We start from the raw sequence: 18,473 nt of genomic DNA, 5'->3' as shown, positions 1-18,473 counted from the left end.
TAACTGCATAAGTAGTTTCAGCAGCAAAATATATCCTTCACAGTATCTCTAAACCAAGAAGAGTTGCATTCCAAATTTTCATGGTACATATCAATCTATCTTCCCTGTATGTTGGGGTCCTTCAGAGAGCTGTTTTCTTCTCAGAAAATATTTCATAGACTATAGCATATTCAAACTAGTGTCAACAAGATTCATTTCCTTGATTTCAAAAGATGGTACTGGTTGTTTTCTTGTGGTGTGGGTTTTGATGTCATGCTGATGTATGGAATTTTGTAAGAAATTTCACAGCTTTCCCCCTATAATTGTTGTTATTTAATTGCTTAGTCGTGTCTGACTTTTTTGTGACCCCATGGACTGCAGCCTGCCAGGCTCCTCTGTCCAAGGGATTCCCCAGGCAAGAATATTGGAGTGGTTTGCCATTTCTTTCTCCAGGGGATCTCCCTGATACAGGGAAGGAACTTGCACATTCTGCCTTGGCAGGTGGATTCTTTACCACTAAGCCACCAGGGAAGCCCTTTCCTATAATAGGTAATTAAAAAAATTAATATATCCACTTCTCACATGTATTGACTTTTAAACTTGGTTCTTTTATGCAATTTTATAAATTTGGTATCCATGGATTTTGAATCAATCATACACACTCAACTCAATGCCAATCACATCTGAGTGGGTAGCTTTCGATTCCACAATTCATATGGGAGGTACATTAAAACATGACCATTCAGCCCCACCGTGCCTCTTCGTAGCATTATGTCTGAAGTAGAAATCTGGCCTTTTATCATAACAGATACTTGTGCCTGAAACCATCTCCTGATGGGAGGGAATGATCTGTCAAGAGCCTTTAAAAGCCCCAAGCATAATCCTGCCAAAAAGAAGGAAGTAAATGAGTCACTTTATGGGGAAGCACCCTAACCTTTCCAGGTCACAAGGGACTTATTCAGAAAATCCTTTCCTGGAGCATTAAATTGCACCCTAGTGGTTTTCAAGACCGTGACTGGGGAAGTTAATCACCTATCAAGAAAAAGCAGTTCTCTCCTGTTTTCACAAGGAGGTTCAGGGCCATTATTTTCATAGTTCTACATCTTGGACTTTGGGCTATCTTGGGCACATAAATGTAAAATGTATAAAATCTCTGTGGGCAGATTTGAAAAACACCTTTAAGAGAGTTAAACCTCTTTCGGCTTGAGATGGTCTTGGTTGAGTTTATTCTGCCTTGGTAGACCTCCCTCAGCATTTCACAGGCATTCTCACTGTTGCAAGAAAAACCAGAAGAACAAAAACACACTTGGGGAGCTTCCACTAGAACCTTTGGATCACAGCTGTGTTCATCTTTAAAGCTAGGGCTGTCTGTCTTTGCCCCGTGCTCAGTCATGCCTGACTCTTTTCGACCCTACAGACGATAGCTGGCCAGGCTTCTATGTCCATGGGATTCTCCAGACAAGAATACTGGGGAGGGTTGCCATGCCCTCTTCCAGGGGGGACATTCCTGAATCAGGAATTGAACCTGGCAGATTCTTTACCTGCTGTGCTTTCAGCTGAATTAAATTTTTAAGTCTGCTGCAAAATCCATGCCTATTCCTTGCTTCAGAAGAGCACATAAATGCTTTTTGCAGTTTAACATGGTATAAAAAGGTGAATGACAATTCTATGTCAGGTTGAACATAGAAGTCTTGTACAAGCAACAGGAGCAATGGGATAAATTCTCATGACAGGCTCCATTCTGTGTTTCCTCCAGCTTTGGTAATATGGAGGCATTAGGTACACTCCCTCCCAGTATATCCAGATTGCTGTTTGGCTTCCCATGTCGTAAAAGAGCACAGCAGGACTCAGGCAAGGCCATCTCACATCCCTTCCCTCCTCCACAAGGCAGATGACTTCCAAGTAGGGACAAGGTACCAAAGCCTCTATATATTCTATCCTAACAAGCTTTCTCTTCTTGGGGATCCAAGTATCTTTGTACTTCACGGTCTCATCTCAACTTTATATTAATCCCTTTGTTCTTCTAATTATAGCTAACAAAAAGCTAGAAAAATGTTAATCGCAAAAAGAGTAGAATAATTAACCCCAATCTGCAAACGGAAGAGAAGATCTTCCTAATTAAGCCACTTGTTCCAAGCTGTAAGATGGCAAACTTGGAAATTAAAGACAGGTGTTTATACTCTACTCTAAAATATAGAAAATAAGGGTGGTTTTAATCCTGTCATTCACAAATGAGGGGCGTTTGGACTATTTGTCAAATCTGGTAGGTTTCATAATTTTTTTTCTGGGATAATTTGCTAGTTCTCAGAAATAACTTATTTTATTTTAGTTACTATGACATAAGAAGAAATACATGTTTGGTCTCTGCCCCCAGTTCCTGACACAGAGCTCCTAACGCCCTTGTAAAATCTGGTGACCAGAGCATCTTTTGTTTTAATATTTGGTCTTAGTCTTTGATTCCAGACAGGAGAGCTTATTAGACTCTTGGAGGGTGCTTCATGTGCTAACGAGGTGACTCTTGGAGGATGGGAACTGGATGCTGGAGGAACCAACCCTGTGATTACAGGGGTTGTAGCTTTTGGCCAGATTATCTGACCTCCAGGGAGGGGAGAGGGGCTGCAGATTGAGTTTAACCACCAGTGGTCAATGATTTAATCATTCATGGTTATCTATTGGAACCTTCGCCACCAAAAATCCCTTAAGAATGGAATGCAGAGAGCTTCCAGGTTGGAGAACACACTAGGGTGTGAGGAGGGTACCATGCCTGGAGAGGGCGTGCAGACTCCATACCCCTTCCCCACATACCTTGCTCTATAGTCTCTTCCATATGGCTGTTCCTAAGTCCTATCCTTTTTAATAAACTGCTAGGAGTAAATAAAGTTCTTACTGTGAGTTGTTCCAGGGAATTATCAAATTTGAGGAGGGTCCCCCCCACCGACTTACAGCTAGTCCATCAGAAATACAAGGTGAAAATCTGGGATTTGTGACTGGCTTTGAACCCTTAACCCATGGGGATCTACATGAACTAGGGGTTGTGATATCAGAATTCTTTCATGTGAGGGAAAACTTCCCATATATTTGGTGTCGGAGTACTGAGAGTAAATAGTTCTTCCTTTAGTTACACAGACCCAAGCTATACATTAGTGAAGACAACATATAGAACTGAAATTTAGGACCTGGTTTTTGGATCAGCTTAGATCCACTGGATACAGAGCTTGGATCTGCTGACCGGCGAGCAAAGAGGGGCCAGAAATTGTTTGGACTTGTAAGTCTTCAATTCTTATTTAGTTACTCAGTGAGACATATTGAAGCACTTAACGATGAACAGGATTATTAATGCAACCCAGACAGCAAAGCCCACAGAGTTGAAGAAATAGTAAACAAAAGATGTTTTAAAATACCAGACCCTTGGGAAGATTTGTCAAGTGGTCTGATCATCTGACAAACGCCAACTGTGACACACTCTTGACTTCTTAAGAGAGAGTTGCAGCAGTATGCTTCAATCTTGTATATTCACACTTAGATTTTGGCATTTTTACTTCACAAATCCTCTAACTGGCTACACCATGTTCAAAGATAGGCACATGTATATTTATTTCAATTTCACCCTCTTCTCATACTACCTAACCACCCTTGATCTAACCACAGGGCTCTGACTTGCTAGAAATAGTATAAGGAAACTCAAGATAAAGCTTATGTTGGGGAGGAAGAAATTTTCTTCTAGGCTTCCAGGTTATTCTGGCTGATCTAAGAATTAAATTGACATGAGACAGATTAAGAGGAGGAAAATCAAACAGAAGTTGAAAAACATGTATACATGGGAGAGACCCAGGAAAACTGAGTAATACACCAAAATGACAGAAAGCCCCACCTTAAATACTACTCTCAGCTACAGACAAGAGGATGTTGGAGGTTTGGGACTTCAAAGGGGAGGAAGGCAATTAACACGGAGGAGGGGGAAAGAAATCAAATGCTTGGTAGACAAGTGTTTGCTGGGCCATGCAGAAGCAATGGGACACAGAAGAATTTTAACAGATTTTCCTCTGTGTCTACGCACCTAGTTCATACTCCAGTTATCTATGGTGACAACTCCCTCCCTCAAACAGGTCCTCTGTCTATGTTCTTTTAGGCACTGAGGTACAAGGAAGCTCAAAGATTCTTCCTGAGTCTTTTGGGTCTCAAAAATAATCAGCCTAAGTTAATCCTCATGCCAAAGAGACACATTCCGGGGTGGTAAATTTTGCTCCCCTACACTTACAGAAATCCATATATAACCTAGGACCTTTAAACTGATCCATGGAGGAGCTTCCTAAAACGAGTGAACTTCCTGAAACCCATGTGTAGTTTTGTGTGCACACATGCGAGTTTCTAGGGAGAGGATCTCTTATTGCTATCTGTTCTGTAGAGCAGATAACTGTAAGACCAGACATTAAGTAGCTGCTGGATTATTAAATAATGTACAATGAATTTCTTTAAAAAACTGAAATATTTATGTCTTCATTATGGGTTTTAAAATAAAACATCATGAGAAACGCTGGGCTGGATGAAGCACAAGCTGGAATCAAGACTGCCAGGAGAAATATCACTAACCTCAGATATGCAGATGACACCACCCTTATGGCAGAAAGTGAAGAAGAACTAAAGAGCCTCTTGATGAAAGTGAAAGAGGAGAGTGAAAAAGTTGGCTTAAAGCTCAACATTCAGAAAACGAAGATCATGACATCTGGTCCCATCACTTCATGGCCAATAGATGGGGAAACAGTGGAAACAGTGGCTGACTTTATTTTTGGGGGCTCCAAAATCACTGCAGATGGTGACTACAACCACGAAATTAAAAGACATTCCTAGGAAGGAAAGTTATGACTAACCTAGACAGCACATTAAAAAGCAGAGACATTACTTTGCCAACAAAGGTCCGTCTAGTCACAGCTATGTTTTTTTCCAGTGGTCATATATGGATGTGAGAGTTGGACTACAAAGAAAGCTGAGCCCAAAGAATTAATGCTTTTGAACTGTGGTGTTGGAGAAGACTCTTGAGAGTCCCTTGGACTGCAAGGAGATCTAACCAGTCCATCCTAAAGGAAATCAGTCCTGAATATTCATTGGAAGGACTGATGTTGAAGCTGAAACTCCAATACTTTGGCTACCTGATGCGAAGAGCTGACTCTTTTGAAAAGACCCTGATGCTGAGAATGACTGAAGGCGGGAGGAGAAGGGGACAACAGAGGATGAGATGGCTGGATGGCATCACTGACTCAATGGACATGAGTTTGAGTAAACTCCGCAAGTTGGTGAAGGACAGGGAGGCCTGGCATGCTGCAGTCCATGGGGTCATAAAGAGTCAGACACGACTGAGCTACTGAACTGAACTGAATGGGTTTTTAAGAATGAACAAAAATAGGTACGGTAAAGAACCTGCCAGCCAATGTAGGAGACATAAGAGACATGAGTGTAATCCCTGGGTTGGGAAGATCCTCTGGAAGAGGGCACGGTAACCCACTCCAGTATTCTTGCCTGGAGAAGCCCAAGGACGGAGGAGCCTGGTGGGCTACAGTCCATGGGGTGACAAAGAGTTGGATACGACTGAAGAGACTTAGCATGGCACAGCACATGCAACTTTTGCTAGAGCAAAATATGACATATCCCAGTACTGTCTGTTTGACAGCACTGGATAAAAAGCTGTTTTGACTTAGAAGCCATGACTAAGTAGGGCTGTGCCATGGAGGGAATCTGGGTGATGAACATGGACTCAGAGGCACACGACAGCTTTCAAGCTCATGCCTTGCTTAAACACTTCTTATCTTTCTATATACTTAATTCAAATTCAATTAAGAACAGAAAACACTATTGTCTCTCATCATACACTTCCCACTGGTCTTTAGTCAGATCTCTTTATTCAGCTTGGTAAAGATTCAAAGCAAGGTAAAGAGGTAATACCGAGAGGCTTTTCCAGAATAGCATGCAAACCACACAGCATAGTTTATAGGACTTTGTCTAATAAATGCAAACTCTCCCATTTGTCTTTCTACCAACCATTTGATATGAAGTGTGTCCTTAAACGCTCTCAAGTTAACAAGTTCCCTTGTGCTTACCAATTTTTACAAATCTCAACTAAAAAGAAATGAATGGAGAATATATAAAGTACAGGGTAGTTACATTTCCCAAAGATGATTTTCAAGCTGGCAGTCTTTTAAGTACATTCTGATCAGCTTTACAAAATTCCGATTATACTCAAAACTTGAAGGTGGAATGTCAAACTCATTTCCCTCAATGCCTTCATGTATTAAGATCTCAGCAAATGACTTTTCACTTTATCCATTATAGACTGACTTAGTTGGCACTTCCTCATGCTGTCACTAGTTTGCCTGCCATGACACACCAACCAATTACTGTCCTTTTTAAAAAAAAAATTGCTGGCCTTTATTTTCTCCAATAATTGCTACTTTCTTATCAAACACATATTACCCTAATGTTAAAGTTTACATAATAGCGTCGAGCAAGATCTCAATGTAGGGAAAAAACCATGCTTCTTAATGGTAAATCTCACAAAGAATTCAGTAAAGAATTGTATGAAGACATTTCAGGAATCTCAACAAAATTTAACATTTGGCTGAACTGATCTAGTATGCTGTTACTGGGAGTGTGAATTGGTAGAGCCATTATGGAAGACAGGGTGCAGATTTCTCAAAAAATTAAAAATGGATTTACCATATGATCCAGTGATTGACCCTTCGATATTTATACAAAAGATATAATAGTGAAAGTGTTAGTCGCTCAGGCGTGTCCGGCTCTTTGTGATCCCATGGACTGTAGCCCACCAGGCTCCTCTGTCCATGGAATTCTCCAGGCAAGAATACTGAAGTGGATTGCCATGCCCTCCTCCAGGGGGTCTTCCTGACCCAGGGGGTCTTCCTGACCCAGGGGCTGAATCTGCATCTCCTGCATTACAGGCAAATTCGTCACCAACTGAGTCACAAGGGAAGCCCTATACAAAGGAAATGAGGACGCTACTTTGGAAAGATACATGCACTACATTGTTCGCAGAAGCCTTATGTACAATAGCCAAGATATAGAAGAAACCTAAGTGCCAGAGACTAGAGAAAGAACATGTGGTATACACACACACACAGTAATATCAGCCACAAAAAATAATGAAATTTTATCATTTGTGACAACAAGGATGGGCCTGGGCGGGAGAGAGGGCATTTTACACTTAGTGAAATAAACCAAAGACAAATGCTGTGGTTTTCACTTATATGAGGAATCCAACAAAACAAAAGAAATCAGCAAATGCAGCAAAACAGAAACAGACTCACAGATACAGAGAGAAAATGAACGGTCCCCAGCAGGAGGAGAGACAGAAGGGGTGAGCTTGGTGAAGGAGATCACTAGGTAGAAACTTGCAGTTGTAAAAGGAACAGTCTCAGAGATGTAATGCACAACATGTGGAACACAGTCAGTAATATTAGAATAACTGTATGATATACGATCTATAAAGAATAAAAAACACATTATTATGTTTTGTACCTGAAATTAATATAATGTAAGTCAACTACACTTCAGTCAAAAGAAAAAAATAAAAGGAAAAGAAATGAGGAAGGAAAGCGAACAGGTGCTAAAGAAACTGCCAATTTTTTTTTCTCTCAATTAAATGTCAAGAGTCTGAGTATGAAGCATCAGATACAAGCATGAAATTAAGTTTAGTATGGATAAAATGGCTGCAATGTAGTATTTAGTATTCACATTTAGTACAGATAAGATATTTCATGAGACACGGGGGAAAAAACCACTTCTGGCACACAGACATACAGATAGACAGACAGATACATATGAATGGATGTTTTCTAACAGAAGATTTAGACTGACTATCTGTAAAGACACCCAAAATTTTAGAATTACAAAGAAAGCTTCAGTTTTTTGTCTCTCATCTTCAAAACCACATTTCAGTCCACAATAATTAGGCGCTCCTAAATTTTTCCAGATCTAAGCCTACGACAGCAAGTTTATTTTAAACAGAAATTACCATGCAGCCTTTTGGGCTTCCCAGGTGGCCTAGTGGTAAAAAACCTGCCAGTGAAGGAGATGCAAGAGATGTGGCTTCAATCCCTGGGTTGGGAAGATTCCCTGGAGGAGGGCATGGCATTCCACTTCAGTATTCTTGCCTGGAGAATGCCACGGACAGAGGACCCTGGCGAGCTAAAGTCCATGGGGTTGCAAGGAGTCAGACATAACCGAAGCATCTTAGCATGCATGCAGGCTTTGGTTTATCTGTACAGGATCCCACGTAAGTCTAGTTTCTCTTCAGATTACAGAGGATTTTGAACAGTCAGGCAATATAATAATCTTTTCTCCATCTATGAAGTAGACCCTGCCAATTACAGGAGGGAAGGCTCACACAGTATATAAGTCAATAGTTCATGAAGCCAGGAGTTGCTTAAATTTGAGCTCTGTTAAAGTAAGAAGCCAAAGTCCTACATTTGGTGATGATTTAGTTTAAAGTAGTACATATGTTCAGTAGCTTAAAGGCCTCCAAGGGTGATGGAAGGTTAACCACGTGTGATGCAACTTTATTGACTATGCCGAAGCCTTTGACTGTGTGGATCATAACAAACTGTAAAGAATTCTTAAAGAGATGGGAATACCAGACCACCTGACCTGCCTCCTGAGAAATCTGTATGCGGGTCAAGAAGCAACAGTTAGAACCGGACATAGAAAAATGGACTGGTTCCAAATTGGGAAAGGAGTATTCAAGGCTGTATATTGTCACCCTGCTTATTTAACTTATATGCAGAGTACATTGGGGCTTCCCTGATAGCTCAGTTGGTAAAGAATCCACCTGCAATCCAAGAGACATTGGTTTGATTCCTGGGTGGGGAAGATCCGCTAGAGAAGGGACAGGCTACCCACTCCAGTATTCCTGGGCTTCCCTTGTGGCTCAGCTGGTAAAGAATCTGCCTGCAATGTGGAAGACCTGGGTTTGATATCTGGGTTGGGAAGATCCCCTGGAGAAGGAAAGGCAGAATATATCATGTGAAATGTTGGGCTGGATGAAGCACAAGCTGGAATCAAGACTGCCAGGAGAAATATCAATAACCTCAGATACGCAGATGACACTGACCTTATGAGAGAAAGCAAAGAGGAACTAAAGAGCCTCTTCATAAAAGTGAAAGAGGAGAATGAAAAAGCTGGCTTAAATTTCAACATTCAAAAAAAGAAGATCAAGGCATCTAGTCCCATCACTTCAAGGCAAATTGATGGGGAAACAATGGAAACAGTGACAGATTTTATCTTCTTGGGCTCCAAAATCACTGCAGATGGTGACTGCCACCATGAAATTAAGATGCTTGCTCTTTGGACCTAGAGAGCATATTAAAAAGCAGAAACAAAATTGCTTTGCCAACAAAGGTCTGTCTAGTCAAAGCTATGGTTTTTCCAGTTGTCACGTTTGGATGTGAGAGTTGCACTATAAAGAAAGCTGAGCACCAAAGAATTGATGCTTTTGAACTGTGGTGTTAGAGAAGACTCTTGAGAGTTCCTTGGACTGCAAGGAGATCAAACCAGTCCATCCATTCTTTAGAAAATCATTCTTGAATATTCATTGGAAGGACTGATGCTGAAGCTAAAACTCCAGTCCTTTGGCCACCTGATGTGAGGAGCTGACTCACTGGAAAAGACCCTGATGCTGGGAAAGATGGAAGGCAGGAGGAGAAGGGGACGACAGAGGATGAGACGATTGGATGGCATTGTGACTTGATGGACATGAGTTTGAGCAAGGTCCGGGAGTTGATGATGGACAGGGAGGCCTGGTGTGTGGCAGTCCATGTGGTTGCAAAGAATGGACATGACTGAGTGACTGAACTTAACTGATGCAACTTTGGAGAGGAATTTAACTTTTCTGGGGAAAAAAGCATACCTCTTTTTTTCTTCCAAGGAAACATATAGAGAAGTGAAAATTTTGAAGAGCTTGTCATTAGAAGAGGAGTCACTAGCCTTCTACAGATTAAGAGTTTATCCTAGTGGGGCTTCCCAGCTGGCACTAGTGGTAAAGAATCTTCCTGTCAATGCAGGAGATATAAGACACACGGGTTCCATCCCTGGGTCAAGAAGATCCCCTGGAATAGGAAGTGGCAACTACTCCAGTATTCTTGCCTGGAGAATCCCATGGACAGAGGAGCCTGGCGGGCTATAGTTCATGGGGTTACAAAGAGTTGGACACGACTGAGTGACTGAGCATACAAAAGGACACAACTGTGGTCTAATTTTTATATTCCAGGGGATGGGAGTGGAAGGGGGAGGAGGATGAAAGGACAAGAATGGACTGTTTTAACAACTGTAATATTTTAAGTATATATACATGCTAAGTCACTTCAGTCGTGTCCGACTCTTTTCGACCCTATGTATGGACTGTAGCCTGGGGTGCTCCTCTGGCCATGGGATTCTCCAGGCAAAAATACTGGAGTGTGTTGCTATGGCCTCCTCTGATTCAAAAAGTGCACTTGTAGGTTGGGCACTGAATATTAGTCAGTAGGCATGTAACTAATCAAAAAAGGAAATCTGGAACATAAAGCAACACACAGATTCTGGGACTCACAAATGAAATTCATGGTAGAGTAAGGAATTCTAGTTGCACAAATACATCATCACGTCATACTCTCAAGCTTGGGTTTAAAAAAAAATAGAAATATGGATTAAACTTAAGCTTCAAAGGGACTATGTATAAACAATGCATGCTGTTTCACACTCCCCACTTACAAAGTCTGAGACCATTTGGTACAGTATGGTCAGGGTTAGTTTAGTTCAGTTCAGTTGTTCAGTTGTGTCCGACTCTTTGCAACCCCATGAACTGCAGCATGCCAGGCCTCCTTGTCCATCACCAACTGCCAGAGTCTACTCAAACCCCTGTCCATTGAGTCGGTGATGCCATCCAACCATTTCATCCTCTGTCGCCCCCTTCTTCTCCTGCCCTCAATCTTTCCCAGCATCAGGGTCTTTTCCAGTGAGTGAGTCAGCTCTTCACATCAGGTGGCCAAAGGACTGGAGTTTTAGCTTCAGCATTAGTCCCTCCAATGAACACCCAGGACTGATATCCTTTAGGAAGGACTGGTTGGATCTCCTTGTAGTCCAGGGGACTCTCACGAGTCTTCTCCAACACCACAGTTCAAAAGCATCAATTCTTCGGCACTCAGCTTTCTTTATAGTCTAACTCTCACATCCATACATGACCACTGGAAAAACCATAGCCCTGACTAGACGGACCTTTGTTGGCAAAGTAATGTCTCTGCTTTTCAATATACTGTCTAGGTTGGGCATAACTTTCCTTTCAAGGAGTAAGCCTGTTTTAATTTCATGGCTGCAATCACCACCTGCATTTTAGAGCTCCCCAAAATAAAGTCAGCCACTGTTTCCACTGTTTCCCCATCTATTTGACCATCACTTTATGGTCAGGGTTAAGGGGATAATTATTCAGAAGGTGATATCAACTATAGAATCTATAGTAAAAACCTGGCTAATGCATTTTCTTATATTCAACTAACAATTATTAAATATTTCTTACTTTCCAGCCACTGAATTAAATATGAGGGAGATTTCAGAAACATTTTATTTATGACTCCAATACTAGACATGACCTTCCTCAGACAGTTATTGGCAAGCTCTTGATTTATGTCTTTCAACAGTAATATATAAACCTCCTAAGAAGGGATTTAGAATTTTCTCCCATTTTCTAAACTGCAGAGCTAAGTGTGTGTCAAGCTTTAGGTTAAAATTCAAATAAAACAGTCAGACAATGTCAATAACTTAACAGAAATGGTCAGTAATGGCATTGCAAAGAGTTGGACTCAGCAACTGAACAGCAACAATAATAGCTATTCTTGATCTTTGTTCTGTACAATCCCAGTTTTATTACATGGGAGAATTTTATGTATTTGTAGGTAAGACTTCAGTGTGAATACTTGGTTCAATCAATGACAATCTGATTTTTCTGACCGTAAAACAATTCTTCTTAATCCAATTTTCAATTTTCATTTCAAATAAACATGTCTAACCCTACATGATGTGATCAACAGACTCAGGGCAAGCTTAATTATGAGCAATCTGAATTTATCCCCTTTGATAACACAAGCAGCTTTGGCAAACATTCCTCTTGTTACAGTCTTTCCTGTGATGGCTGATGGGGCTGAACTGAAAGATCTGAAATGTGTGTTTGTTAAAGACTCCATTCAGTCCTCATTTTATTTTCAGCTCTGTCAATGACCATTTAGGAAAGATCTTACTTCAGAAATTGGACCTTTAGCTGCAGTCCTTCACTAAATGTCAGCTATGAAGGTTCTGCTCTCAACGCCCCCCACCCTGCCTATCTCTGGCAAATGATGTTGATGACCCAGATCTCAAAATCAAGTCCTATTAAAAAAAAAAGGGAGTGTAATTAAGGAACTCATTCTCCAAACATACTAAACAATTTTACTGAGCAGTGCTTGGACATAGTTTTGTTTTTGTTTTTTTTCTGAATAGAAAATGAAAATGCTAATGTGAATATTCTTCATCAAAAGCTTATTGTTCTGAGAGGAAGCCTGGTCTGGTAGGAAGGCACTTCAGGGGTCAACTGTGATTCACAGATCCACCCTGTCCATTACCAATGGTGTCACCCTGGACCAGCCACTCAATCTCAGTGATGTCATTGGTAGAACAAGGTCAATACTATTTCATGATCTGGAAGAGTATCAGGAGCTCTTTCATGGTTCCTCTGAGTTTTCTGCACTAAATCTTAGTATAGAAAGAAAAATAAAAATGAGGAGAATAAATGCAAGTGGGTGACTTTTTGGTTTGGTTACATAATGTAGATATAGACTTCTACTTTCAGCCAAGATTTTGAAGAGGGAACCATGTTTACTCTGCTCCTGCTAGCAACCAATAAATGGACAAAATATCTAGAACTATATTTCTGTAAGATGTCAGATATCAGGTGAAGGACAGAGACCACCAAGAAATTAGAAACTAACACTGTGAGCTCTACGATTGCCTATGTTTACTGCCTTGAGTTTCTAGGCTACGGTTCCAGGTTTGGGAACCCAGTTAGAGCCTAGTAGATTCCAGAGAGCTGAAGACTTGGACTTGGAGTCCGGAGACATGGAGGTGCCTGACAATCAAAGGACAGAATACTGGAGAGGAAGGAGTTGTTTGGAGGGAGAATCTGGAGAGGATGCCCTATGAGGATGCAGCTGACTAGTGATGGGTATTAGTTTCACACACGTGAAGGAAACTGAGGCCACAGGAAAAAAATCATCCAAAAGGATTTGAGGTAAGTGTCTGGTGTTCACACAGGGTCAGAAATAGTACTTATTCCCATCATCCAGATGGAAAAACTCAACTTTCATTGATAACCGCTCTGTTTGCAAGTAATTTAACTGCCTTCTAGAACAAAGCTCAGAAACAGTCTTTTTTTTTTGCTGTTCAGTCACTAAGTTGAGTCCAGCTCTTTGCAGTCCCATGGACTGAAGCATGCACTGTCTCCTGGAGTTTGCTCAAACTCATGTCCATTGAGTTGGTGACACTATCTAACAATCTCTCATCAAACCAGTCAATCCTAAAGGAAATCAACCCTGAGTATTCACTGGAAGGACTGATGCTGAAGTTCTAATACTTTGGCCACCTGATACGACAAGACAACTCATTTGAAAAGATCCTGATGCTGGGAAAGATTTAAAGCAGGAGAAGAAGGGGACAACAGAAGATTAGGAATAGTTACAGGTATCCAAAAATACCCAACACTCTCAAGGTGAACGTCACAATATCTGACAACTGATAAAAAAATTCCAAAGGTTCAAAAATTAAATAAAGATATGGAAGACATGAAACAAACAAAAATCCAGATTCACATTCTACATGTGAAAACTATAATATATGATATGAAAAACAGCCAAATGGGATTAAAGGCAAATTGAAATATACCAGGTTACAACATAATCAAATTGCTCTAAGCTAGTGATAAAGGAAAATATGCTAAAAGCAGCCAGATTAAAAAAAAAGACGTATTATTTAAAGAGAAGTAAAGAAAAGATGATATCAGTATTTTTGTTGCAAACAATGCAACTAAGAAGACAATGGAGCATCATCATTAAGGCAGCTGAAGAAAAACTTCAACCCATTATTCTATTCTAGTAAAAATATCTTTTAAGACAAAGGTAAACTAAAGATATTTTCAGACATTCCTGAGCAAAGACTAAAATAATAAAGAGTTAAAGTTAAAAGCCACCAAAGGATACAACACAGAATCATTAAATATATTAAATTAATCCAAAAGGTAGCCGAAAAAGAAAAAGGAATAAGGAACAACTTGGGACTAAAACCAAACAGCACGATGATAGATTTAGGCATAGTCATAACAGTAATTTCATTTAAATGGTCTTCTTAGTTAAAGGGGAAGTCCCAAGTAGGTGCTGCCCACAAGAAATGCCCTTCAAATATAAACAAATAGGCTAAACAAAGGCTCAAGGATGGAAAAATGATACAAGATGATACATTAATCAAAAGAAAGCTAGAGTAGCTTAGTATCAGACACAGTCATTTCAGAGCAAACAATGTGACTATGGATAAAGGAGGCCATTTCACAATGATTGTGGTGGAGGGTGGTAGAGAGAATGTAACAACACTGAGTATTTATGCCCCTAAAAGCAGAGCCTCTGGGGACTTCCATGGTGGTGCAGTGGCTAAGACTCCACACTCCCAATGTAGGGGGCTGGGTTTGACCCCTGGTTAGGGAGCTAGATCCCACATACTGCCACTAAGAGTTTGTATGCCGCAACTAAAGATTTTGCAAGCCTCAAGGAAGATCCAAGATGCCTCGTGCCACAACGAAGACCTGGTGCAGCCAAACAAACAAACAAATGAAAAGCCCAGAGCCTCAAAGTACAGAGAGCAAAACCTGAGGGCATCACATCAGAAAGGGATCAATCCACAATCACAGTTGGGAATTTCAAAATCCCTAAGTCGGTAATGGACAGAACAAATGGACATAATGCACACAGACTCAAGCTCAGAATGTTCCTTACATCCCATGTAAGCTCTCCTTGAAGCCTCCTTGAGGAGATCTAGGCATGCATGGCTTGGTAAGACTTTCTGGGCATTTATCCCTGAACACAAATAAACTCCTCCGCTGTGGACATCATGACCAAATAAGGCTCTTACCCCTGGAGAATATGGCTGCTGCTACCAGCAGGAAATGTGAGTTCCTCTTATTCCATGAAAACTCCTCACGACCTAGCCAAATCTCGGATTTTGTTGATCCCAGTTACATCACGTGACCAGGTTACATCTAAATTCCTTCCAGCTACTGTGGTTCCCTGACTTCAGCAGTTCTATGAATGGTCATCATCCAAGGCTTCCCAGGTGGTAAAGGACCCTCCTGCCAGTGCAGGAGACGTAAGCGATGCAGGTTTGATCCTTGGGTTGGGAAGATCTCTTGGAGGAGACCACGGCTACCCACTCTAGTATTCTTGCCTGAAGAATCCCACGGGCAGAGGAGGCTGGCAGATTACAGTCCACAGGGTCGAGAAGGATCGGACACAACTGAACAACTCAAATCAGGTCTTACACTGTGAGTCCCTGGGAAGCCCGTGTGACTCCTCTGTGGAAAGTTGTGTCTATTGTGCAGAGATGGCCCTGGGACACTTTAACCTTCAAGATAAAACAGGCTGAGGTTGAACCTGTGAATAAGGGTGCTTTTGGCATTTCTCCTGATGTCTTTCTAATGGCCTTCTGTCCCCATGTCCCCACGCCTACTGTCTGCTGTGTCCAGAGAGGTGAAGGGATGCCTACCCGAGGGGGCACAGCCTGCAGGGCGGTGATGTAGTTCTCCAGGGCCAGCCGGCGGCGGTCGTTGAGCATGGCTTCCACCCTGGCCATGTGCGTCTCCACCAGCTGCTGCCTCTCGTTGGCCGCTTCCTGCTCCAGAGACTCCACCTTCTCCTGGAAATGCTGCCATCACAAACACAGGCATGTGACAATCGGGAACTGGACAAATGGGATGGAGCAGCAGATTCAAGGCTTTTTTTTTTACCCTTGAATTATACACAGTATTTTATAAACATTATTTTAAATTTTAAATTATTTATTTAAATTATTTAATTAACATCACCAAGTTAATTAGCATTGCAAATGTTACATCTAGTTATAGCTAAGGAATAGTCTCCGTGGTGAGCTTCCCTGATGGCTCCTGGTAAAGCTAACATCCTTTCTGGTAAACCAACCTTCCCTGATGGTTCAGACGGTAAAGAATCTGCCTGCAAAGATGGAGACCTGGGTTCAATCCCTGGATTGGGAAGAAGGCCTGGAGAAGGGAATGGCTACCCACTTCAGTCTTCTGGCTGGGAGAATTCCATGGACAGAGGAGCCTGGCAGGCTACAACCCTTGATACCTCAAAGAGTTGGACACGACTGAGCAACTATGCACTCAACAGGCTCAGTAGTAAAAGGAATCCGCCTGCCAATGCAGGAGATGTGGGTTCAGTCCCTGAGTTGGGAAGATCCCTGGAGAAGGAAATGGTAACCCACTCAGGATTCTTGTCTGGGCTATCTCATGGACAGAAGAGCCTGGCGGGCTACAGTCCACGGGGTCCCAAGAGTCAGACACAACTTAGTGACGAAATGGCAGCAGCATCCACAAACACTGAGTTTTAACAAGCCCTTCAGATGATTCTGCTACTGTACTAAGTTCCAATCTTTTAAAAGTGATATCATACTTCATTCTATTCAAAGAGTTCAGTCATTTCAACATTTTGAGTAATTCATCACGTTTTATGGGTTCTGCTCACTTCCCTGCTTTCCATCCCCAGATCTAATTTCTCAACGTAAATTCATTATTTTATATGGTTCCTAAAAATCGATTTGACTAACCATAATGCAGGATAAATATATGTATTCTCGAAACTCTGAATTACATGCCTGTTAAGAAAACTCCTCTCTTACTCAAAACTTTAAGAAAATGACCATGATAATCTCATGGTTTACTGAAGGTAATTCTAAGAGGAGTTCCTGTCAAAAATTCAATTTATCATGTAAATTGGCCATGGGGAAGAAGTAGCAGGAGACTATGGCAACCTAAAAGCTATATTATTAATAAAAATTAGGCTTTAGGTAATAATATGACTTTTACAGAAATGAATTATAACAAGCTGTTTGGGAGCAAATATTAGGCAGGGTTTAAGCAACTGATTTACTAGATATTGATTAGCAACAGTTGAATTTGAGAGAAATAATGAGCAATCATGCACATGAGGTTTTAGCAGATGCTGGAAAAGGTGCAGGCACTCCATCAACACGGGTTGTGGGCATGTGCTGCTCCATGGTGGATATGAGATGGGTTTACCTGGATCACTGCCTTCTTATCAGCTTTAGGCAAGTTCTTTGCTTGACGTTCTGCCTCTTCCCACTCTCTCATGACCTACGGAAGGAATAAATCATTGAAAACCATCAATTTTTCTTTCAAATACACATTTCATGAGCTACATCACTGTTTTTTTCTACATTTGCCATTTTATTAAAAATTTGTTCTTACAGATTTTTTTTTAAATGTGAAACATTTTAAAAGTCTTTATTGAATTTGTTACAATGTTGCTTCTGTTTTATGTTTTGGCCAGGAGGCACGTGGGATCTTAGCTCGCTCATCAGGGATCAAACCCGTATCTTCTGCATCAGAAGGCGAAGTCTTAACCACCGGACTTCCAGGAAAGTTCCATACACTTGACATTTTAAATATGCAAAAAAAGAGATCACATTCTATCCCCAGATCAATAATATCTAACCTCCCACTAAGATGTAAATAATTTGTCACAGCAGTATAGTAAACATACATGCACACATTTATTGCAAGGACACGGCCCTTTGACGGCTTCCCTGGCGACTCAGACAGTAAAGAATTGGCCTGCAATGCGGGAAACCTGGGTTTGATCCCTGGGTTGGGAAGATCCCCTGGAGGAGGGCATGGTTACCCACTCTAGTATTCTTGCCTGGAGAATCCCCATGGACAGAGGACACTGGCGTGTGACAGTCCATGGGGTCGCAAAGAGTCAGACATGACTGAGCAACTAAGCACATAGCTCTTTGAAACAAAGCTGGTTTTTTTCTTTTCCTGAGAAATAGCCGCAAGTCATTTTATTTGATGTGCACAAATGCCGATTCATAAAACGTGTAGATTTTCTGAACAAGGTTTTCCAACATTATATTCAGTATACTGGTTTTAGTCTTTGGTGAAGGTAAGTTATAAAATCTCAATTCTATATTTTTCAAACAGGACAAAGGAGAACAAAACCATACATAACATTTTATGCATGTGTATATAAGCAGTGAACACAGTGCCAAAAAGAAGTACATAATGGAGGCAGGAAAGAAGACTTCTGTTGTCACAAATCCTAAGATGCCTCCCACCGAAGAACTGAGGATGATTAGAACCTTCTGCTTGCCAAGTCAGCTCATAAACAGCAGACAATGCTCTAGATTCC

General features: G+C 41.2%; 1 protein-coding gene across 7 annotated transcripts in view; it reads right to left on the bottom strand.

Moving 5' to 3' along the window:
- The window catches only part of APP (amyloid beta precursor protein), a 312,816-nt gene that overhangs the window by 82,408 nt on the left and 211,935 nt on the right, over window positions 1–18,473 (bottom strand). For all 7 annotated transcript variants that reach the window (XM_019960087.2, XM_070786121.1, XM_070786128.1 and 4 more), the window contains 2 exons: window positions 17,342–17,416; window positions 15,793–15,951 (listed from right to left, as the gene is read on the bottom strand). In XM_019960087.2, coding sequence (XP_019815646.1) covers window positions 15,793–15,951; window positions 17,342–17,416 — 234 coding nt within the window. The remainder of the gene's footprint in view (window positions 1–15,792; window positions 15,952–17,341; window positions 17,417–18,473) is intronic.

This window comes from Bos indicus, chromosome 1, assembly GCF_029378745.1.
Source record: "Bos indicus isolate NIAB-ARS_2022 breed Sahiwal x Tharparkar chromosome 1, NIAB-ARS_B.indTharparkar_mat_pri_1.0, whole genome shotgun sequence".
Lineage (NCBI taxonomy): Eukaryota > Metazoa > Chordata > Mammalia > Artiodactyla > Bovidae > Bos > Bos indicus.
The sequence above is the reverse complement of the archived record's forward strand: the minus strand, read 5'-3'. Positions and strand labels throughout refer to the sequence as shown.